The 25,074-nt window shown below is 40.2% G+C and overlaps 1 protein-coding gene across 2 annotated transcripts in view; it reads right to left on the bottom strand.

Moving 5' to 3' along the window:
• Positions 1 to 22,068, bottom strand: part of LOC123803610 (nucleoporin SEH1) — a 168,763-nt gene extending 146,695 nt beyond the window's left edge. The window contains exons 1-5 of one of the 2 annotated variants that reach the window (XM_087857493.1): positions 21,819 to 22,068; positions 18,202 to 18,252; positions 15,767 to 15,913; positions 9,016 to 9,227; positions 5,130 to 5,228 (exon numbers count right to left, since the gene is read on the bottom strand). In XM_087857493.1, the coding sequence (XP_087713619.1) occupies positions 5,130 to 5,228; positions 9,016 to 9,227; positions 15,767 to 15,913; positions 18,202 to 18,252; positions 21,819 to 21,929 (620 nt within the window). In that variant the 5' untranslated portion in view covers positions 21,930 to 22,068. The remainder of the gene's footprint in view (positions 1 to 5,129; positions 5,229 to 9,015; positions 9,228 to 15,766; positions 15,914 to 18,201; positions 18,253 to 21,818) is intronic. The other variant, XM_045815131.2, reaches the window with a different exon arrangement.
• Positions 22,069 to 25,074: the final 3,006 nt, after the last annotated feature.

The following is a 25,074-nucleotide window of genomic DNA, read 5'->3' as shown; positions in this document are numbered from 1 at the left end:
CCTCAATTTTTTTCATAATGCTCACAATGAAGCAGTGTTTACCTCTGCAGTATATAGTATGGCCAAGGCCTAACCCCCAGACACTGAAGGTGACCTAATTCAGAAAAAGAGTTTTTGCACATACAATAAGGATTTCAGGATAAGATCATCCTGGATCATTCTCATAAAAGACAGAAAAGGAGAAACAGAGAAGAAGGCATGGGAAGACAGAGGGAGAGATTGGAATTACGCAGCCACATGCCAAGGACCTCCCGAAGCCACCAGAAGCATGAAGACAAGGAAGGACTGTGGAAGAAGCACGGCTCTGACCACACCTTGATTTCAGATTTCTGGCCTCCGGAACTGTGAGAATAAATTTCTGTGTTAAAACATTAGTTCGTAGTAATTTGTTATGGCAACCCCGGTAAACTAATAAAGCCCCCAGGTTTCTTTCTTTGATTTTTTAAGTTTAGCGTAGAACAGTTTAATAAAACTTTAATTAGAATGAGATCCTGATTTATCAGCCATTAATATCTAATTTCAAGAAAAGGGTAATTGAATTCCCTAAGTACTTGAGTATAAACTGAAAAATGAAGCTGGTAACAGGAGGAATGGAATTTTTTTTAGTGGGGATAAAGGAAGCTATACCAAAGTCTATTTCATCCCTACAATTCTATGTCTCTATCTGCAAAGAGAGAAGAAAACAATGAAGGCGACAATAGATAAGAGTCTTCTATTACGTCTTTCTACGTCATCCATTGAATATCAGGGACAGAAGTGAAGCACATAACCCTGTGTGTAAGAGAGGGAGTTAGAGAGAGGTACCTACCTTACCCTCCTCTGAAATACTGGTGTTCCCAACATTCCATGCTTGGCGTTCTTTTCACCCCAACATTTTTCTCAAATGTCTCCAAGCTAGAACATGCCGCAATGTTCTCTCCTTGACCTCTTCTCACCCTATATGACCACCTGGAGTAATCTAATCTACAGCCTTGCTGCTTCTACTCTGTGGTCCTGACCCGTGTTTGATCTTAGATCATTTTACTTTGTTGATCTGTTTCTTCATTTGTAAAATGGTGCTAATATAAAAGCTACCTACTCTACTCATATGGTGATTATTAGTGAATTTCATAAAATATGTGAAAATGCCTTATAACCTATGTAAAGGCAGGCCATTTGTATCACTATGAAGACCAGATCTTTCTTATAGTTTCATTAACCAACAGAAATAAAAATATCCAATACTGGTTAATTTGACAAATGGCTCCTGTGTACTAAATGGTGTTACTACTTACAGGAAAATTAATTAGGTACTCATCACTGGATGCTACATAGTCCACTATCACATACCCTCTATGTTATGTAACATGTTCACTCTACCTAAGAACCTTCAAACAACTCTTACTTCAAAGAACCAGACCAAAAAAAAATCTAAAAATGACTGAACTTAAAAAAAGGTCTGATAACTTCCAAAGTCAATCCCAAACACACTCATACACAGACACCACTACCTACCCAATGCCACTTCCTGGCCATATGTAGAAAATACCAGGCACTTGCTATTTGACTCCCTTGCAGCTTAACCATGGTGAGTGACTCAATTTTGGCCAGTGGGACCCAATGAAAAAGCCTAGTAAGATGCTTCCCCAACATTTTCTCTCTCCCTAATATAAAGAGACATGAAAGCAAATGCTCTTCTTTGCATCTGGATGCAAAAACCTAGATATGCTCTTATGATCTAAGAGGGAGCTGTCACCAACACACTAAGTATGACGGAAAAAAAAAAAAAAAAAAAAAAGGAAAATACCAAGACCTTAGATGTCATCACTGCACCAAGTGAGCCACTTAACTAACCCCAAAACTGCTCTGTTGCCAGGCTCCTTGTTATAGGAAATATTACAGGGAATCCAGCTCCAAATCTAGATTTCTTCTGCTAGCTAAGAGACTCCTTTGGATTATCTTTATCACTGAATTCTTTTAAGTTTTAGGTACTTTCTATCTGCCCTGTATTTTCTTTCAGAACTCCAAGTTCTTTCTCCCTTTACTCAAATATTATTTATGAAGTACTTTTCTTTTTTTTAAGATTTTATTTATTTATTTATTTGATAGCACAAGCAGGTGGAATAGCAGGCAGAGGGAGAGGGAGAAGCAGGCTCCCCGCTGAGCAGGGAGCCCGAAGTGGGGCTCAATCCCAGGATCCTGGGATCATGACCTGAGCCAGAGGCAGATGCTTAACCGACTGAGCCACACAGGTGCCCCTATGAAGTACTTTTCATTCTCCTATGTTTTAGAAATGGTCCACCTTTTAAATTTTAGACTTATGCCTCCAAATTCATTCTGTTCAGCTGAAGCTGAAAGGCATTACTTTAACAGTATTAACTCTTCATGAAGCCTCCTTAAAATATGCTATTAGGGGCACCTGGGTGGCTCAGCCCGTTAAACCTCCAACTCTTGGTTTTGGTTTAGGTCATGATCTCAGTGTCACTGGATCGAGCCCTGCATCACGCTCTGTGCTCAGCGGGGAGTATGCTTGAGATTCTCTCCCTTCGCCCCTCCCCTACTCATGCATGTGCACGCTCTCTCTCAAATAAATAAATCTTTTTTAAAAAATGTTTATCTGGGGCGCCTGGGCGGCTCAGTCGTTAAGCATCTGCCTTTGGCTCAGGGCGTGATCCCAGCGTTCTGTGATCGAGCCCCGCATCAGGCTCCTCCGCTGGGAGCCTGCTTCTTCCTCTCCCACTCCCCTGCTTGTGTTCCCTCTCTCACTGGCTATCTCTCTCTCTGTCAAATAAATAAAATAGAATCTTTAAAAAAATAAAAATAAAAAAAATAAAAAATAGAAAATGTTTATAGGGCACCTCAGTGGCTCAATTGGTTAAGTGTCTGCCTTCAGCTCAGCTCATGATCCCAGGGTCCTGAAATCAAGTCCCGCATTGGGCTCCCTGCTCCATGGGGAGCCTGCTTCTCCCTCTGCCTCTCATGAATAAATAAATGAAACCTTAAAAAAATGTTTATTAAGGGGCGCCTGGGTGGCTCAGTCGTTAAGCGTCTGCCTTAGGCTCAGGGCGTGATTCCAGCGTTCTGGGATCGAGCCCCACATCAGGCTTCTCCGCTGGGAGCCTGCATCTTCCTCTCCCACTCCCCCTGCCTGTGTTCCCTCTCCCACTGGCTATCTCTCTATCAAATAAATAAATAAAGTCTTAAAAAAAAGTTTATTAAAAAAATGTGCTATTAATGTTGTTCATAGCTTTAATAGCTTAAAAGGTTACAAAAGCCTCAAAAAGTTCGAGGAAGGTTCCTATAATCTAGAACTATGTTGGCCAATACTGCAGCCACTAGCCACGTGTGCCTATTTAAATTTAAATTTATAAAAATGAACAAATGCAGTTCTTCAGCTGTAGCAGCCACACTGAGCTTCCACAGCTCCATGTGGCTGGTGGCCACTACATTAACTGGCACAGGCACAGGGCATTTCCATCAGCACAGCAAGTTCTACTGGACAACACTGTGTAATCTTCAGAGACTCTCCGAAGAAATCAAGAATCTGGGAAGTTAGAGGGCTGGTATAAGAACCCCTCAAAAACCCTACTATCATTCTGAATTGCAGAGCCCAAAGGAATTAAAATACAGTGGTCCCCCCTTAGCCAGTCTTGCTTCCCACGGTTTGTTACCCAGGATGAAACTGCCATCCAGAAGATGAGCCTCCTGACGTATCATTAGAAATTCAGCCTAACACTATGTCACATGCCTACATCATTCCCCTCACTCCATCTCATCACGTAGGCATTTTATCATCACACATCATCACAGGAAGAAGGGTGAGTACAACACAGTAAGATATTTTTAGAGAGAGAGAGAGCGTATCATATAACGTTTATTTATAGTGTATTATTTCAATTCTTCTATGTTATTATTAGCTACTATTGTTAATCTCATACTCTGCCTAACTTATAACTTTATCATACGTATGTATGTATAGAAAAAAATACAGTATATACAGTTTGGTACTATTTTAGGTTTCAGGCAGTCACTGGGGGTCTTGGAACATATGCCCTACAGATAAGGGAGACGACTATAGTTCTTCTCTTCTGCTTCTGGCCCTGCCCAATATCTGACTCCTAGACCCAAGATTGTTGTCTAGCACATGTTAAGCCCACCTGATTAATTGATGGGTGTTACTTTCTCCTTTAAGACTCTGAGTGCACCTCTTTACAGCTCTCAGAAGTGTTGCATGTATCTCAACATGACACAACATAAATTTTCCATCACATGCTGCTACACTCTACCCAAATCTGTCTTGTTTCCAGGTGTCCTTATTTCAAGAAATTACATACCATCTATTGAACTATTAAGCCAGAACCTTGAAGATCATCTCAATAGCTTTCCCCCCATTCTTCACCTTCTACATCCAGTCATCAGATCCTATTGATACCATTTCTTCAATTATTCTCCAATTGCCCACGTCTCTCCATCCCCATTGTCACTACTCTATCCCAAAGCCAGTATAATCTCCCACCTGGACTGCTGCCCTTGAAAATACTTTCCATACTTACGAAGAGTTAAAGTACCATCCAAGCCTATCATTCCCCAACTTAAAAACCTTTCAATGGCTTCACATTATCCATTAAATAAAACCTAAACATGGAACACTAGGTCTTACAGACCTAAGCCTTGTTTATTTCTCACCACACTCCTTCTTGCCTATTACGTTTCAGCTACAATAAAAATACATTGGTTCTCTCTTGTTCACGTACCTTATCATATGTAGTTTTCTCCATTTGGAAAGCTTTGCCCTCTTTGGCTAACCTTTACTCATCCTATAAGTCTCGTCTGGAGTGAACCTTCCTGGCCCTCTCCCCCCAGGTACAGTAAGCCCTTAACATCCTGATCCTCCCAGTTTATAAAATTCATCACCACTTTTTACTATTTTTGTTTGTTTTCCCAGTGAAATGGTACATACTGGAGAATCAGTCACCTTCTCCTCTACACTATTGAATTTTATATTATCAGAGCCTAGCACAGAACCTGGCACAGCACAAATTGGTAAATATGTAATGAATCATGCATAATTCAATGAGTGAAGAAAGAAATAACATTTTAAAAAATTAAATGCAATTTGGAACAATAATTAAAACCAAAGCAGTACTAACCTGGTATTTTCATTATATTCAAAAATCTGAACCTTGGCCATTGCATTTGGACTACTGTCATCACTTCCTACAGCTATCATGGGGGAATGAGCACGAGAGCTGGAAATGAAGAGTAAAAACTATTTTACATAATTATCAAATTAGAGAAAAAACTATTTTACATAACTATCAAGTTAATATACATCTAATTCACAGAATTAGAAAAACCTGGCATCAAGCAGCTCTACAACCCACAAATAAGCATGCCACTACCATGACTAGACTCCCTGCCACACCATCTGACACAGCCACATCTTGGGAGGCTATGTCCTTGAGAATCCTCAACATGGGGACAAATGATACCATCCTTTTGCTAATAGACAGTAATTTTTTTTTTAAAGATTTTATCTATTTATTTGAGAGAGAGAGAGAGAGAGACAGCCAGCGAGAGAGGGAACACAAGCGGGGAAGTGGGAGAGGAAGAAACAGGCTCCCAGTGGAGGAGCCCGATGCGGGACTTGATCCCAGGACCCTGGGATCACGCCCTGAGCCGAAGGCAGACGCTTAACAACTGAATCACTCAGGTGCCCCAACAGACAGTAATTCTTGAGGCGCCTGGTAACTCAGTTGGTTAAGCAATCGACTCATGATTTTGGCTCGGGTCATGAAATCAAGCCCCATGTCAGGCTCTGCACTCACCGCAGAATCTGCCTGAGATTCTCTCTCCTTCTCCCTCTGTCCCTCCCCCTGCTCATGCACAATCTCTCTCGCACTCTCTCTCTCTCTCTCTAAAATAAATAAATAAAAAATCTTAAAAAAAAAAAAAAAACAGCTCTTTTCCCAAAAGGTTTCAAGCATTCAGATTAAAAAAAAAAAAAAAAAAAAAAAAAAGGACAACCAAGAGGTCTTGGAATTTTTCTTCCTGAAAGATTTGGTCATTAACTATGAAATGAGACGTAATCCTATGGTGACCGATTCATGGCAAAAGGATTTTAAGTGCTTTATACAAAAAGGAGAAACCCTGATAGAAGAAAGAAAAGTAGAAAAAGATCACCCCTCAAGAAGGCATGCTCCCACATGTCATTCTCTTCTCTAGATTCATTTGTGGTCAACTTCATTTTTAAAAAGGCAAAAGGTAATAAGAGAATGAATTCTACTGAAATGAACTCTAGGTTAAATTATTCTTTTTATTTCTATGCCTAATTACCTCAATATTGATTTCTTTTGCCTCCCTCATCCAGATTAAGTAATATCCCTATGAACATGACCCCTTGTTTAACCTCTGACCTTGACACTGTCACCTGCCAACCTCATAAAGCTGAAAACAGAAAGTGGTAATTTTAAAAAAAGGTTTAGTTCTTTATTACTAAAGCTTTACTAGCACTCTAAAACTGGCAGAGAGAGGGACAAGAGGAACAAAATACATTAAAGTGCTCCATCACCAAAGTCAAGTCCTCCTGCAATTCAGGGGCACCCCAGGCTGCCAATTCCCTTGGTTCCCTTGGTTTACACTCCCTACAAGGAAATTCTGCCAACGCACTCTACCTACTCAGCTGAAACTCATCCAAGCCCCAGGTAAGAGAGTGAGCTACTAAGAAAACAGAGCACCTAACGGGAGAAAAATACCAATACCGGTTACCAGCCATAAATACTACTCTTTTGCTCGTAACCACAAAAAGATAAGCAAAGACTAACATACAAGGAAACCAAGATGCATGAAAATGAAGACCAAGGTATACAAATGGATCTCTGAGAAAATAGATACAGCCAACCCTCATCATTTGCAGGTTATTTGTAAACTGGCCTGCTTACTAAAATTTGTAACCCCCAAAATCCAATACTTGGGAGCTTTCACGGTCACTCATGAACATGCCTGGAGCGGCTCTGCAAAAAAATGAGTCATCTGACCCATGTGTTCCATGCTGAGGTCAAACAAGGTGAGGTTCTGCCTTCTTATTTCAGCTCTCACACTGAAAACAAGTGTTGCACTCTATTTACCACCACACTTTTTGCATTTTTGTGCTATGTGTTGACTATTTCACTGTCTAAAATGATCCCCAAGCATGATACTGAAGTGTAGTCTAGTGTCTCTAAGCTTAGCAAGAAGGCTATGATGTGCTTTATGGAGAAAATACTGTCTTAGATAAGCTTTGTTCAGGCATGAGTTTTAATCCTGTTGGCAGAATCAGCAACATATGCTACATAAGGTATCTTTAAACACAAACACTCATAAAACAAGGTTAAGTATTTATCAGTTGACAAAAATGTGATCAAAGGCTCATGGGAATCTCATATCTCCACAAGGAGTAAAATACTCAGTTGTCCCCTTGCCAGTTATAAGCAACGTAACAAAATCTTAGAAAATAGGTGAATGGGAGGTAGAAGCAAAGTAAGTTAATTTCCTTTGTTTTAAAAGAAAGAGGTGAGCCTGTATCTAATCTAAAAATTGATAAAATGGATATATCGTTTGAAATTATGATAATTACCACAATAACTAAAAAACCATCATTAACATTCCCATAAATAAGATAATCTGGCGGGCTCAGTCGGTGGAGCATATGACTCTTGACCCCAGGGCTGTAAGTTCGAGCTCCATGCTGGGTGTAGAGATTACTTAAATTCTTAAAAAGAAAAATAAAAGATATCTATCTAGTCATACCTTGAGAAATGGAAAACTGTAAATGTGCTAAATTCATCTTTCGTATAGTGAGTATGGGTACTGTTTAAAGCTAACAGAGCGAGAACTAGGGCATAAGTAAATCATTTATAAATATAATAGCAACTTGGGTGCCTGCCTGGCTGGCTCAGTTCAGAGAGCATGCGACTCTTGATTCGGGGGCTGTGGGTTCAAGCTCCATGCTGGGTGTAGAGATTACTTAAAAATAAAATCCTTAAAAATAAATAAATAAATAAAATAAAAATATAATAGCAACTAGCAGAATTAAAATCTAAAATCAGAACTATTAAGAGCATTTTTAACAGGTAGGGGAACTTTTTACCTTTCATTTTATACTCTTCGAGATTACTTGAAATTTTTCCCCTTTTTTTCTTTTCTTTTTTTTTTTTTAAGATTTTATTTATTTATTTGAGAGAGAACACGAGACCACAGTGGGGGAGGGTGAGCCACCCAGGTGCTCTGAAATTTTTTGTCTACCATGTGATTCATTATTCTTCAGATTTTGAAAAATAATTTAATAGAAAGCAACTATGAGGGGCACCTGGGTGGCCCAGTCAGTTAAGCGTCTGCCTTCAGCTCAGGTCATGACTCCAGCTGGGGTCCTAGGATCGACCCCCACTTCAGGCTCCCTGCTCAGCAGGGAGTCTGCTTCTTCCTCTCCCTGCCCCTCCCACCCACTTATGCTCTCTCCCTCTAATAAATAAAATCTCAAAAAAAAAAAAAAAAAAGCAACTATGATATAGTCAGAGTCACACTATACAGCAGTTAAAAATAAGGTAACGCTATATATATATACTAATACACGGGAAAATACCCACAATGTATTTGTAAATGAAAAAGGCCAATTTCAAGTAAGGAGAATGTGTATCTACACATGTCTGCGTGTTCTCCATCTACCTTTACTTGACAGTATACACGTGTGTGTTGGCATGTATCTGTGTGTTTAAAAACACATTAAACATGTATTTGTATATACAAAAAGCCCAGAAAGTTGCATACCCAAATATTTACAAGGGCTGGCTTCTCCTATGGAATAAAAAGGGGACAAGAGACATGACACGGTGAGGGTAGATTAAAGAGAATTTTTATTCTACATAACATATATTTTTAAAAATAATAAACATGACTAAGAAAAATATTTTAAGGAAATTAAACTATCAAATGCTTAGCTTAAAAATTACTAACTTGTTTTACTAGGATTACAGTATCGGATTTTCTGTGTAAGCTTACCTTGAAGGGTTCCAAGAAATACAACTACAGCTTAGCTTACATGAAATTTCATGCTGCAGAGACCACTGGCTGAGATTCATAACATCTGGCGCCTCATATATTCTTACTATACCATCTGCCGAACAGGTTGCTAACATAAGACCCATATGCTTAGGAGCAAATTTCACATCAGTAACGGATGTTCTGCTATCCACTAGAGTTGTCCTCTTAACCTGAAAAAAAAAAAAAAATTATATACAAAAAGAAAGGATGGTAGAGTGGAAAGAACATCGGCTCTAAAATCACACTGCCATTTTACTAGGTATATAACCTTGAAATGTTATTTAAAAACCACATGAGGGGCGCCTGGGTGGCTCAGTCGTTAAGCATCTGCCTTCGGCTCAGGGCGTGATCCCAGCGTTCTGGGATAGAGCCCCGCATCGGGCTCCTCTGCTGGGAGCCTGCTTCTTCCTCTCCCACTCCCCCTGCTTATGTTCCCTCTCGCGCTGGCTCTCTGTCAAATAAATAAAATCTTTAAAAACAAAACAGGGGCGCCTGGGTGGCACAGCGGTTAAGCGTCTGCCTTCGGCTCAGGGCGTGATCCCGGCTTTCTGGGATCGAGCCCCACATCAGGCTCTTACGCTATGAGCCTGCTTCTTCCTCTCCCACTCCCCCTGCTTGTGTTCCCTCTCTCGCTGGCTGTCTCTATCTCTGTCAAATAAATAAATAAAATCTTTAAAAAATAAAATAAATAAAATAAAAACAAAACAAACAAAAAAACCACGTGGGTCTCAATTTCCTCCAGACAGTTGGAAAACCATAATAAATTCGTGATCTATAATTAATTATTCCCTTTAAGGTAAAGTCTGCCTTAGAAAATTTAACCTTATTAAGAGTAAGGACTCTCCCTTAAGCAGACCAGTCACTAAACTAGAAAGTGTTTGAATTTTAATATAGGTAGTTTTGTCTCACAAAGTATGCTGCAAGGCGTAAATTAAATGATTTAAGATTCTTTAACAGTAAAATGGAAAGCATGCAACTTCTTCCTTCAAACATAAATGCCAGTTAGCCCTACTTGGATCACTACCATCCACTCTAAGAGAAGGCGTTTTAGAGACCAAGAGAATGGTACAAAGCTGGCATTGTGATAATTACAGAATGCCAGCAGAGCATGTTCAAGCTACTTTCTGGCATCTAGATTTACGACTGAAAATATCAACAAAATTCAGAAATCAGCACTTTCCTGTCTACCGTTACTAAAATACATCTTAAGGAGTCTCAATATTAGAAGAACATCACATAAACTCCAAAGACTGCATCCTTGCAAAGTTTTGTCTATAAACACCACTGAATAATCAATACCAATACAACTGCTGAAATAGTAAATGTATTAACGACAGCTGATTTAACTAAATACAAATAAATATACAGATGTCCCCTGCTTTTCAAAGGTTTATGTTACGCCACTTTGCTTTTACAAAGACCTACTTTAGTACCTTTTTCGCTAACCAAAAGAAATCTGAAGAGGATATTTGCTTTTGCAACAAGAGAAAACAGCATTCACCATTTGTTTTGCAAGTCATTACAGAGGCAGCAAGCACCCTATATATAAGAATGGCAGCACCCAGCTCCTTCCCTGGGAACTACAGGGCATCTCAGTATCCAGCCTCAATAGCTTTGAACTGCGTCTGCAAGCACCTGTGCTTTATCTTGATTTATACTGTACAAACATTAGCAAAGTGTGTCCTAAGGCATCAGAAAAGCCTAAAAGAGGTTATTTTTTGGTTCAGGGACACTCAAAAATTTTTCCATGTAAGTTAGTACTAACTGATTCTCTACTTTATGCCATTTAAGCTTACAAAAGTTGTCCCAAGAATGCCCTACGTTCATATACAGTGGGGGAAACCTTTATCTCTAAGTTCAAATAAAAATCCTTTCTATGCCACTACTCCTCAACCCAACCTACAGTATACTAATTGACCTATCACTGTTAGAAAACTCCCTCCAGGGGCGCCTGGGTGGCACAGCGGTTGGGCGTCTGCCTTCGGCTCAAGGCGTTACGGGATCGAGCGTTACGGGATCGAGCCCCACATCAGGCTCCTCTGCTATGAGCCTGCTTCTTCCTCTCCCACTCCCCCTGCTTGTGTTCCCTCTCTCGCTGGCTCTCTCTCTCTCTGTCGAATAAATAAATAAAATCTTTAAAAAAAAAAAAAGAAAACTCCCTCCAATTATGTACATTTCCCTTCTCTCCTCCCCTCAAGCAGGTGTTTGCCTTAGGGAGGCCCTAGGGAAAAGGCAATGAGATCAACCCCTCCCAACATTAAAAAAAAAAAAAATTGTAAGGGCACATGGCTGGCAACTCTAGTTCTAAAGGTTGTGAGTTAGAGCCCCACAGTGGGTGTGGAGACTACTTAAACCATCAATCTTTAAAAAAAAAAAAAAACACTGTAAAACTGTGAATAACATGCAAGCTACAAAACTAGAGTAATTAAAAGAAAATGAAAATGGCATTAAGGAAAGACACATAGGCCAATGGCACAAAATTCATTCCAGAAATAAACCCTCTCACTATATATGGTGAACTGATTTTCAATGAGGATGCCAAGACCATTCAAAGGGGAAAGGCTGTGGTGTCTCTTCCAACTGGATGGGGGCCCCCTAAATGTGGGGCAATACAATTGGGTAGAAGCCTGAAAAATGGGCAGTAAAAGGGTTCGCCCCAGGCAAAACAAAGGAGATAGATATTTACCGAATACATGGCAAGGGAGTGGCAGGCAGCATAGAAACTGTCTGCTAGGAGGCATTGGTTGGGCCTGTATTTAAAGGAGGAAGATAAGGAGGTATGGGGACTTCTGGAATTCTCCCTTTTTTGGTAACTGTGCCAGGCTGTAAGTAGCCCATTGGTTAGCTCAGGCCTATGGATATTTTGAGATGCGTGGCCTTTATGGGCCTGTTTGTACCCAGCCTTGCTTTACATTCCATTGCTCAAGCCTACTTCCTAAAAGCCGCCTCTACAAAGAGCAGTCATTCCAGTAATTCCAGTAAAAGATACTGGGGGAGGATATGTGTTATGGTGAGCACGGTGTATTGTGTTAGACTGATGAATCACAGACGTATAACCCTGAAACAAATAATATATTACATGTTAATAATAAATAAATAGATACTGGGAAAACTGGATATTAACATAAAAAAGAATGAAGTTGGAAATGCCTGTCTGGCTCAGTTGGTAAAGCATGTGACTCTTGATCTCAGGGTCATGAGTTTGTGCACTGGGGGTTAGAGATTACTTTAAAAAAAAAAAAAAAAAAGTTGTTGTACACTTACCTTACACCAGACACAAAACTTAAGTAAAAATGAACAAAAGACCTAAATGTAAGAGCTAAAATTTTAGAGATGCCTGGGTGGCTCACTTGGTTAAATGTCTGCCTTGAGCTCAGGTCATAGTTCCGCAACAGGCTCCCTAACTCAGCAGGGAGCCTGCTTCTCCCTCTGCCCGCTGCTCCCCCTGCTTGTGCGCGCAAGCTCTCTCACTCTCTTGACAAATAAATAAAATCTTGAAGAAAAAAAAAGCTACAATTTTAATACTCTAAATATAAATCTTTGGGGAAAGTCTTTATGACATTGGATTTGGCCATGATTTCTTGAATATAACACCAAAAACACAGGAAACAAGAAAAAAAATAAACTGGACTTCATGAAAATTTTTAAATTTTGTGCATCAAAGGACACTGTCAAGAGAGAGAAAAGGCAACTCACAGAATGGGAGAAAATATTTGCAAATCATCTACCTGACAAGGCACTAATATCCAGAATATAAAGAACTACATACAACTCAACAGCAAAAAAAACAAACAACCCAATTTTAAAAATGGGCAAAGGATTTAAATAGATATTCCCCTAAAAAAGTAAAGGACTCTGGTACCAATTCCAATTCGGGGGGTGTCAGAGAGGGGATAACCCCCCAACAAATAATTCTCACATAGCAGCAGGCTGTCCAAGAATTCAACTCTACTCTGACACTATCTACCCAGAAATAGCATCAGACTCCACAGGTTAAGGGTTCCATCCTGTAAGACCTCCCACACTTCAGAAACCTGAACAGCTCTCAAACTGCAGACAGGCAGTCTGCTTATTAGTTAGCCATTTATTATAAAACGATATAACTCAGAAATAGCCCGATGAAGAGATGCAAATTGTAAAGTAAGGGCAAAAGCATGCGGAGCTTCTATGCCCTCTGTAGGTCTCCCACTCTCCCCACATCTCCACATGTTCACCAACCCAAAAACCCTCTGAACCTATGTTCTCTGGGGTTTTTATTGAGACTTCATTACAGAGGCATGACGGATTAACACATTGGCCATTGGTGACCGATTCAACCTCCAACCCCTCTCCCCTCCCCAGAGGTCAGGGGGTGGGACTGAAAGTTCCAGCCATCTAATCACATGGTTGGCCCCACTGGCAACCAGCCCCCATCCTTAGGCACTTTTCAAAAATCACCTCATTAACGTAACAAAAGATACTTTATCACTTTCAACCTTTCGAAAATTCCAAGGGTTCTGGGAGCTGTAAGCCAGGAACTGTGTTAGGAAGACCAAATACATATGAAAAATGTATTTCTTATAATCAAAACATTGCAAAAAGATATATAAATGGCCAATTAGCACATAAAAAGATGTTCAACATCAAAAACCATTAGGGAAATGGAAAAAAAAAAAAACCCTCCACAAAATTTCACACCTACTAAGACAGCTACAATGGAAAAACAAAAACCGCAAACATTGGCAAGGATGTGGAGAAACTGGAATGCTTGTGCATTGCCGGTGGGAATATAAAATGGTACAGCCATTCTGGAAAATAATTCAGCAGTTTCTCAAAAGTTAAACATAGAACTACCATATGAGCCAGCAATTCTACTCCTAGGTACATACTCGGAAGAATTGAACCCAGGATCTCAAACAGGTTCATAGTAGCAATGTCAGTTAGCTAGGATGCAATGGGGAAGTTACTCAAATAAGAAGGCTGAAAGAAAGAAAAAAAAAAAAGCTGAAAGCTGTCAGCAAAGGGGAAGAAGGGAAGGGACAAAAGCAGGGAAGGAATATATTTTGTTTTGAAGAACCAACAGTTCCAACCAACGAGACCCCCAACTAGGTGTTTTCACCTGATAGTTCCTTAGGTGGGCCACTTCGAGCTGTACTGGAGCTGAGGACACCACAGAGGCCCCAAACCTGCAGCTCATTATATTAAGATCTTCTATGGGGGGAGTTTTCTGCCATTTTTTGAACACAGATGTACACACTAGCATGTTGACATGCTAGGCATGTGCAACTGAACCAAAGTATTTATGCAAGCTCCCTGTCCCTGCCCCCTATATACTTAATAAAAGCTTCCTGTACCAACCCCATGCAAGACAGTGCTTTGACAACTATCTCCTCATCTCCTTACTTGTAACAAATAATAAAATGTTTTTTACTTTCAACACTTTCTTGGGTTGTGTTCAATTTGATGCACCCCAAGTGGCAAATCCCTTGAGTTCAGTTACAGCATTATTTACAATACCTAAAAGGTAGGAACAACCCAACTGTCTATCTACAAATAAATGGACAAACAAAATGTGGGATATACACACAATGGAATGTTATTCAGCCATAACAGGAATGAAACTGATATATGTGACAACATGGATGGAACCTGAAAAGATTCTGCTTCGTGAAATAAGCCACATAGAGGACAAATACTTTATGATTCCATTTGTATGAGGTACCTAGAGCAGTCGAATTGATAAAAAGTAGAACAGAGGTTACCAGGGGTTGGGAGAATAGTAGGAGGAGGTACTATTTAATGGTAAAGAGCTTATGTTGGGAATGATCACGTTTTGATACAGATTTGGTGATATATACACAGCATTGTGAATGTAATTAATGCTACTGAACTATACACTTACAGTTAACATGAAAAATATGTACATTCTACAATTTATAAAACAGCAGAAAAAAAGAGTAGTATTGATAACATAAAAGCATTAGTGTTGGAAGAAACGTGGAGAGGACTGTTAGGAACAGAGAAGAAAACACTGTATTTATATCCTTAAAAACGCACAGAATATATCCAGAAGAATACAGAAAAAATTTATAATGGTTGTTGCCTCTAGGAAACGAACTGTGCGGCCAAGGAGGAGGAAGTAGTCACTGTATACACTCATTTGTACCTTTTGCACTTTATACCTTGTACCTGATTATCTATTACAAGAAATAAAGAGGGGAAAAAAAGAAAACATTGGAATGGGTCTTAAAGGTAATGTAGTTCAATTCTCTCACTTTATAAATAAGAAACTTGACCAGCACACACACTATACTCTTGTTAAAATTCGAACATCCAATCAGGGAAGAGCTAGAGTAAATAGCAGAAGCAGATAAGAAGAGCATATTTTATAAGAAAGCAAAGGTAACCACACAAGAGAAAAAACAATTTTTCAATGGATTTTTAGAGGGCACTCATTGTATGACAAAGCAAATACTACAGATTCATCATGAAAGTTATAATTAAACAATGCCATGAGTGCTCCTCTATACCACTTCAGGGCCAAGACAAAATTAAATAAACAAGGAAGAGAAAAACATGGAAGAGAAAAAAATGGAACTGGTAAATATAGAGAGAAGTGGTAACATCTTTTCAAGTACCTGAAGCATTCTTGGAAAGACTGACAAGGGTGCTCATGCACCCCTCTCCCCATTCTGCCCTCCCAACCCCTGAAAACCCACAAATGTCTCACCCAATGACTCTGTCCTCGAAGTTTATCATTGGATTCTCCTACTATTTCTTCCCACACAGCAGCTGTTCGGTCAAAAGAACAAGAAGCCAAAACCTGTCCAAATTCAGGATGGGCCCATGTCACACGCCACACAGATCCACTATGTGTCTGAGGAATTATTAAAAAAACAAAACAAAACAAAAAACTGACTTTACTCATATTTCACACATATAAAATTTTACTTGAGGAAACAGCACAGATATTTTTACTTCAGTAAGAGCAGAAAGCTAATTTCACATTTAAATAAATTCTAGAAATTTTTAACTTTTATTTTATTTTTTAAATATTTTATTTATTTATTTGAGAGAGGGAACACAAGCAGGGGTAGTGGGAAAGGGAAAAGCAGGCTTCCCGCTGAGCAGGGAGCCAGATGAAGGGCTCAATCCCATGGACCCTGGGATCATGACCTGAGCTGAAGGCAGATGCTTAACGACTGAGCCACATAGGCACCCGAAATTTTTAACTTTTAGAAGATATTCTCTATTTAGGATTATGGGCTTCTGGAGTCAAGTCTTTCTAACATTCTACTAATAAAGAAAAATCCAGACGGATAAAGTTGACCTCCTACAGTGCTAACAGAGCCCTGCTTCAGAGTTTAGCCTAAGCAAGGTTTAAAAAAAATATCTACCAGTCCACCTTTTTTTTTTTTACTTGCAAATTCTCTCTACAGGAGAGAATCTAACAAAATAAATAAGACTAATCAAAATTATTGGCTTCCAAAGCCTAACAGTACATAGAAACTGTAGCAATAAAACACTTACATGATTCCGATACCTGGCTAGACAGTGAACTATTCCAGGAAAAGAGGCAATGAGTGATCAAATTTAGAGAGGCCCAAATCCTTGTATTCTGAGAAAATAATTTAAAGCTCAGTAGCATTACCTTTAATATTTGAAAAATGCCAAATTACTATTCTTCAATTCTTCATGTTGACCAAAAAACAAAAAAAAGGGAACAGATAGGTCTTAAAGCATTTCACATCCATAAAATTTCATTTGTGCTTTCCAGTAAAGACACAGTATGACAACAAGCATCCACTAATGGCATCTAAACGTCCACCAAAAATGTTTATCAACTTTGTTTTACACTTCTGTATATCTAACACTTTTACACTCAATAATCTCAGGACACTTTTGTAATTGTGTAATTTCTACATGGTAAATATGTCATCCAAAGGTATACTTTGCACCCTTATTTTTTATCCTTTGTTTTGTCCAGTCTTTTTGTCTCACTTTTAATTCTTATTTATACAAGCTATCAGGTAAAAAATGCACTAGAGCAGTGAGATTTTGTTAAATATTAGATTTCCAGTAAAGCACAACCTAAACTAAGAAATAAAGATTACGCAGAGATATTCATCAAAATAAAAAGGGAACAACTGTATTAGCTATCATCAGTTGAACAAAACAGGGTATATTTACTGGTATATTTATGTTTTACTGATATATTTATTTTTTTAAGAGGCTTTAAAAACCTACCAAAGTATTTATGAACTAAGTTGTTAAACTAAAAAAAGCAAGAAATAAGGGCTTCCTTTTGGAGTGTTATAGTTTTGGAACTGGACAGAGATGGTAGTTGTACCAACATTGTGAATGTAGTAAATGCCATTGAACTGTTTATAAAAGATCAAACTACTAATACATACCTCAACATGAATGAACCACAAGGAAAAGGGAAAGTAGCCAGACATAAAGAACTACATATTGTAGAATTCCACTTACATGAAATGTTTAGAAAAAGAAAAGTACAGAGACAGAAAACAGTTCAGTGGTTGCCTAGGGCTTGGGTGGGGATGGGGATTGACCCCAAAGAGGCAGAAGGGCAATTTCAGGGTTGATGGAAGTGTTCTAAAACTAGACTGTGGTGACAGCTGCACAAGTGTATAAATTTACTAACATTTGTTGAACTATTCATTTAAAATTGATGACTCTAATGGTATGTAAAATTCTGAGTACAGCTGTTTTTTAAAAAAGGAACAGAACTTGCACAAAATATCACAATTAAAAATATGCAGGGGCACCTGGGTAGCTCAGTCAGTTAGCTGTCCAACTCTTGATCTCAGCTCAGGTCTTGATCTCAGTTTCGTGAGTTCAAGCCCCATGCTGGGCTCCACACTGGGCGTGGAGCCAACTTAAAAAATATATACGCAAAGAAAAAAGTAAGTAATAAATACTAAATGCTAAAAAGTTATATTAGAACGCTATGGAATTGCACATTTTCCTACTCTCAAATTTTCTGAAGTGTATTTTTGTGACTTTAATAGTTAAAAACATAAGATACTTTAGGAAAAGAAGTATACATTTTACGATTTTCTCAAAGATGATAGCAAGTCACTGATGATACCAAATAAATAGCAAACATCTGAATTTTTTTAAAAGCACGGTAAAAATACTAACCTTCCAGCTAGCGGTACAATGCCAATCCCCACTTTCACTTTTATCCCAGACCTATAAAAAAATAAAAGACATATTTTATTCCCACGTATTCCTACAAACATGAAGACATTAACGCTAACACTAAAAACATTAACATCAGTCTTAGGGCAAAAGAAGTGAACATAAATTCACAAAATAACCACCAATAAGTAAACATTCAGTCACATACTAATGAGAACCTCGGGAGTGCCAGGCACCAGGCTGAGCACTGAGGGGTCAAGGAATCTATGCTCTCATAGGTAACAGAGACAATTACAGTTGCAGTCAAGTTTTGTAATTGTAGTAGTCAGTCAGCTAACATCTGCCTTTGGTTCAGGTCATGATCCCAGGGTCCTGGGATGAAGCTCTGCATGGGGCTCTCTGCTCAGCGGGGAGCCTGCTTCTCCCTCTCCTTCTGCCTGATGCTCCCCCTATTTGTGCCCTCTCCCTCTGTCAAATAAATAAATAAAATCTTTTTTTAAAAAAAGGAAGAAATGATAAATGCCTCAAAAAAATGAAAAATAGAATCATCACATGATCCAGCAATTCCATTTCTGGGTATACACCCAGAAGAGATGAAAGCAGGGTCTCAAAGAGGTGTTTGTACACCCACATTCATAGCAGAATTATCCACAACAGCAAAAATGTAGAAGCAACCCAAGTCCACTGCCAGATGAATGATAAGCAAAATGTAGTATTTACAATACATATTCAGTCTTGAAGGGAAAGAGGGAAGAAATTTTTGAAGAACTACATTTTGCTCATCATTCAGCCTTAAAAAGAAAGAACACAGTTTCCAACATGTGCAAACTTCAAAAGACACTATGCTAAGTGAAATAAGCTAGTCACAAAACAGACAAATATTGTATGATTCCACTTATATGAGGTACCTAGAGTTGTCAAATTCAGAGAGACAGAAAGTAGAATGGGGATTGCCAGGGGGTGATGATAGGGAGAATGGGTACAGAGTTTCAGTTCTGCAAAATGAAAAGTTCTGTAGATAGATGGTGGTGATGGTTGCACAAAGATATGAATGTTCTTAATACTACTGAACTATACACTTAAACACGGTTACAATGGTAAATTTTATGTTATGTGTATTTTACCACAATTTACAAAATTAAAGAAAAAATAATAATGCCTATCAGGGATAATGATCCTATCAAATTACTACTCTAGCAGTGTAAAATAGTAGAACCTTGGAAAAGGCAATCTGCCAATTATTCACAAAAGCTTTTAAAATATTCACTAGTTTCTCTACTTGAATGAGGTTAAGAAAATCATTGAGGGGCGCCTGGGTGGCACAGCGGTTAAGCGTCTGCCTTCGGCTCAGGGCGTGATCCCTGCGTTATGGGATCGAGCCCCACGTCAGGCTCCTCCGCTATGAGCCTGCTTCTTCCTCTCCCACTCCCCCTGCTTGTGTTCCCTCTCTCGCTGGCTGTTTCTATCTCTGTCTAATAAATAAATAAAATCTTAAAAAAAAAAAAAAAGAAAATCATTGAAAACACATGAAAAGCTAAAGTAATGAAGATTTTCATCGCAACAGTACTTCTGACAGACAAAATCTACAAAATAGATTAAAAGATTCAATAATAATCAGATAAGGAAAAAATGTTTGGCAATATTCAGATAACAGACGTTAATGCAATATTTGACAAGTGGACAGATAAATGGATAAACAAAATGTGTACACATACAACAAAATATTAGTTCTTTTTAAGATTTTATTTATTTGACAGAGAGAGACAGCGAGAGAGGGAACACAAGCAGGGAGGAGCTGGAGAGGAAGCAGCAGTCTTCCCGCTGAGCGGGGAGCCCGATGTAGCGCTCGAACCCGCTGGGATGAAGACCTGAGCTGAAGGCAGACGCTTAACAACTGAGCCACCCAGGTGCCCATCAATCTTTTTTTTTTTTTTTTTTTTAAGATTTTATTTGTCAGAGAGAGAGAGCACACTGGCACAAGCAGGGGGAGCGGCAGGCATAGGGGGCGTGCGCGGTAGACAGAGGGAGAGCAGGCTCCCTGATGAGCAAGGAGCCTGACTGGGAACTCAATCCCAGGACCCGGGATCATGATCTGAGCTCAAGACAGACCCTTAACCTACTGAGCCACCTAGACGTCCCAATATTATTCAATCTTAATGAAATTACGATACATGTTACAAATACGGATGAACCTTGAAAACATCATGGTAAATGTAATAAACCAAACACAAAAGGACAAATATTGTATGGTTACATTCATATGAGATTATCTGGCATTGTCAAATTTATAAAGGAAGGATTAGAAGTGACCAAGGGCTAGGGGCAGTAGGGAAGAAATCACTGTGTAGAGTTTTAGTTTAGGATGAAAAGAAAGTTCCAGAGATGAAGAGTGGTGATGGCTGCACAACAATGGGAATGTTGTGCTTAATGCCATTTAACTATAAAATATACTTAAAGATGGTTAGTTTGCCACACTTAAAAAAATTAAGTGATTTTAAACCTTTTAGTAATTACAACGCTATAGTTACTCCATGGATTTGACGATATTATTTTTCAAAAGGGAATTTATGTATGCATGTATTTGAGAGAGAGAGTGTGTGTGTGTGAGGAGAGGGGCTGAGGAGAGGGAGGACAGAAGCAGACCCCCGCTGAGCTCAGAGCTCGTTGCAGCTCCATCTCACGACCCTAGGATCAGGACCTGAGCTGTAATCAGAGAGTCCCATGCTCAACCAACTGAGCTACCCAGGAGCCCCAAAGCTAGTAGTTATTAATAATCTTTGAGGATTCACTGGTGTCAAACTTGTCTGTGAAAAACAAGTAGTAAAAACGGTCCTTCAGATTTTCAGTCATTTTGGAGCCGTCGAGAAATACAAATAATCCACATTCCAGCTTTCATCTTCAAGACTATTATCATTCACTGTATCATAATCTCTAAATTTCCTAAATCCCAAAGACCATTCTCTTATCACAGAAATTGCTTCTCAGAGCAGCGTACATTTACACGAACTCTAAGAAACAAACATGGATTTGTTTCTTCCATCGCGGAAAGAGATGTGCTTCCTCTCTGAACATAGAACAATCTCCCCAGACGGAGACAAGGCACACAGCACTTGAGATCACACCGCGAGCTAACTGAATTATAAGTCGCAAGGCAAAGTGCCCTGGCTGAACCAGCGTGGTAAGAGCACAACTACCCCCAAACCCGCGCAGTCTGACAAATCCCTCGCGCACACTAAATTGAAGGGCTCTCATGCTCTCGCCCATAAGTACCCGAGACCGCGCGCGCTGGAACAAGCGTACTCCCAAGGCCCCCAGTGGCGGGAGCGCGCACATGGTTACGACGCCCGCCCTCCCCCTCCGCGCAGGCGCAAGGCAGGGTACCACCTCCCACCCCGGGGCGGGGGGCGGCTGTGACCCCACAATACTGAGGCAAGGATGGCGGAGCACACCCGCCGCCCCGCCCGCCTTGGGCTCCAAACCTCGTGCCCAGCGGCGCGCCTCAAAATCGGGGGGTTGTCCCCTTTCCAAGCGCCGCTCCCTCCGCTCTAACAGCGAGTCTTGCACGGTCTCACTTCCCCTCCTTCCGGGCCCGGCCCCGCCCAAGGCTCCACGCACACCTTGACGCTCTGGTCGCTGGAGCAGGTAGCCATCCGACGCCCATGGAAGTCGAAAGAGACATCATGGATGAGATCTTTATGGTCCGCCGCGATGTGGCGCGCTACAAACATGGCTTCCCCGAGGCCGCGCCTCCTCCGTATGCCCCTCCCGCCACCGAAGAGGGCGGCCGGGGCGGCGCGGGGACCGCAACCCACCACGACCCCGCAGCCGACAGGGAACAGCGCGTGATATCCGCGCGCCCCGCCCCTTTACCCGTCATGCCCCGAGAGGCCGCGTGTAGGGTGACTGCGCCTGCGCCTCCTGAAAGAGCCCGACCCTGGGAAGGCGCCGCTCTTGGCGTACTGGACTTTGCTGTGCTGTAATGAAAATTGAAAGAATTTATTGTTAAAGTATGGTAATTGGGAAAAGTGAGAAAAACCATCCTGGGCCCCGGGTCAATACTGGTCAGTGTCTAACCCCCAACCTAGACACAGGCTCAGAGCAAACGAAGACGGAAGGGTGCCTTGCCGGGCCAGTTAACAAGCAAGGAAGGGTGGAAATACGCCTAAGGAGTCCAGGCTCGGCCGAAATGTAAACACAGGAGGGACAGAGTTGAGAGGGAAAAACCGAGGGGTTATGGAGGTCGAAGAGCTGGTGTGAAGGAGAGAGAAGGTAAGGCTCCAAAGTCATCAAAATGTTTAAAGTTTTCACAGAACGGGTTTGGGGGTGTCAAGAACCAAGATACAGGCAATGAGGTACTAGAAATTAGAAAGTTCTTCATGAAGAAACTCAGGTCACCTAAGAAAATGACAGGATCCAAAATGAACTGAAAGACTGAAGTCTGGAGCCAGAGTTCACAAAGAAATAAGTCAAACAAGCAAAACAGAAAACCCTGGGAAGAACCAAGTGGAAAAGAGCCCTCAATGATCCTGTCAAACCCGGGAAGTGGAGGAATACAGATTTCCCTTGCCTATCTGAAAGTAGAGCATTCCTATAAAACCTTTCCTAAGATGAAATGGCAAGGGAAGAATCTATTACCATAAGTTTACATGGAAACTTTTTAAGAAGTCTCAGACCCATAAATTCTCTTAGGCTTTTCTGATACCACCTTAGGTCACAGCTGGTTAATGGATGCACAAAATAAATCAGCATAAGGCACAGATGCTCACACAGTTCAAAGCTCTGGCAGCTTGATGTTCAGATGCTGTGTAGGAAGGAGCTCTGCATTGCCCCTGATGCTCAGGGTTACTGCTGCCTCTGTAACAGCTACCTGCAAAACGAACACTGAATGCTGTTTTCATTTTTCACCTCTTTAAAGGTAAAAATCCCCTTTAGATTTTTTTTTTCTGTTAGCAAAAACAGGTACTGATGTAGGATCTGCATAAAAGTAAAATGGTGTAACATGAACTTTCGAGGAGAGGGGGATGCCTCTATTCTGCAGAGAGTTTAGCGATTTAGGGTATTTTGTTTATCAGGCATTCTAGAGAGCATAGTGGTAAAATTAGGATGGGAAATGGTGGAATATTAGGTTGGGGGAATGAAAATAGAAAAAAAATTTCAAAAATAAGTCTGCAGAAAGGGTTTATATTTTGGATTATGGCCAGAAATGAGAAATGACAAGAATATGGGGCATGGTGGGATTAGCAGGCTAGAAAGTTTTCAAAATAGTCCCAGCTGTCCCCTGATGGATTGCACAGAAACCTGCAGAGGAAGGTGGAGAAATGACTCAGCCTTTCTGGAATTTTTTTTACTTGCCTTTTTTTTTTTTAAACTAAAAATGATAAGATGTTGGGGTGCCTGGGTGGCTCAGTAGGTTAAGCGTCCTACTCTTGATTTCGGCTCAGATCATGATCTCAGGGTTGTGAGGTTGAGCCCCACGTTGGGCTCCACTCTGGTGGAGCCTGCTTAAGGTTCTCTCTCTCTCTGCCCTTCTTCCCCCACCATGCGCCCTCTCTTAAAAAAAAAAAAAAAGGAAGATGTCATTGATACTTTAACAGGCCCCAAATCTGTGAGTTGCAGGTATGATTACTAATAACAACTGTAACTGCTTTAAAATCAAAGACACTCGTTTCCAAAAACAGTACTCACTATCTATAAAAATCCAGTCAATTTAGAAAAGCTCCAAAACTTTAAAAAAGTTTTATTTATTTAAGTAATCTCTACACCCAATGTGGGGCTCAAACTCATAACCCCGAGATGAAGAGTCATATGCTCTTCTGACTGAGCCAGACAAGTGCCCCTAAAAACTCTACAACTTTTAAAAAATATTCTGTAAATTAGGGGTGCCTGTGCACCCCAATGTTTATAGCAGCAATATCCACAATAGCCAAGCTATGGAAAGAGCCCAGATGTCCATCAGCAGATAAATGGATAAAGAAGATGTGATATATATATATACAATGGAATATTACACAGCCATCAAAAAAATGAAATCTTGCCATTTGCAATGATGTAGATGGAACTAGAGGATATTATGCTAAGTGAAATAAGTCAATGAGAGAAAAATAATTATATGGTCTCACTGATACGTGGAATTTAAGAAACAAGGCAGAAGATCATAGGGGAAGAGAGGAAAAAATAAAACAAGATAAAACCAGAGAGGGAGAAAAACCGTAAGAGACTCTTAATCTTAGGAAACAAATTGAGGGTTGCTGGAGGGGAGAGGGGTGAGGGGATGGGGTACCTAAGTGATGGACATTGGGGAGGGTATGTGCTGTAATGAGCATTGGGTATTATATAAGACTGATGAATCACAGACCCGTACCCCTAAAACAAATAATACATTATTTGTTAATTAAATTTTTTTAATTTTAAAAATAATAAATTGGTGTCTAGGTGGCTCAGTCAGTTAAGTGTCTGCCCTCAGCTCAGGTCATAAGGGATCGAGCCCCACATTGGGCTCCCTGCTCAGCAGGGAACCTACTTCTCCCTCTCCTCCCTGCTCATGTTCTCTGTCTCTGTCTCTTTCTCTCTCAAATAAAATCTTTAAAAATATATATTTTTAGGGGCGCCTGGGTGGTTAGCGGTTAAGCGTCTGCCTTCGGCTCAGGGTGTGATCCCAGAGTTATGGGATCGAGCCCCATATCAGGCTCTTCCACTATGAGCCTGCTTCTTCCTCTCCCACTCCCCCTGCTTGTGTTCCCTCTCTCGCTGGCTGTCTCTATCTCTGTCGAATAAGTAAATAAAATCTTTAAAATATATATATATGTTTTTTAAATTAAAAAGCATATTTAAAACTCAGAGACAGTAAACAGATCAATATTTACCAGAGATTAT

This window comes from Ursus americanus, chromosome 30, assembly GCF_024610735.1.
Source record: "Ursus americanus isolate L20-20 chromosome 30, mUrsAme1.1.p, whole genome shotgun sequence".
Classification (NCBI taxonomy): Eukaryota; Metazoa; Chordata; class Mammalia; order Carnivora; family Ursidae; genus Ursus; species Ursus americanus.
The sequence above is the reverse complement of the archived record's forward strand: the minus strand, read 5'-3'. Positions and strand labels throughout refer to the sequence as shown.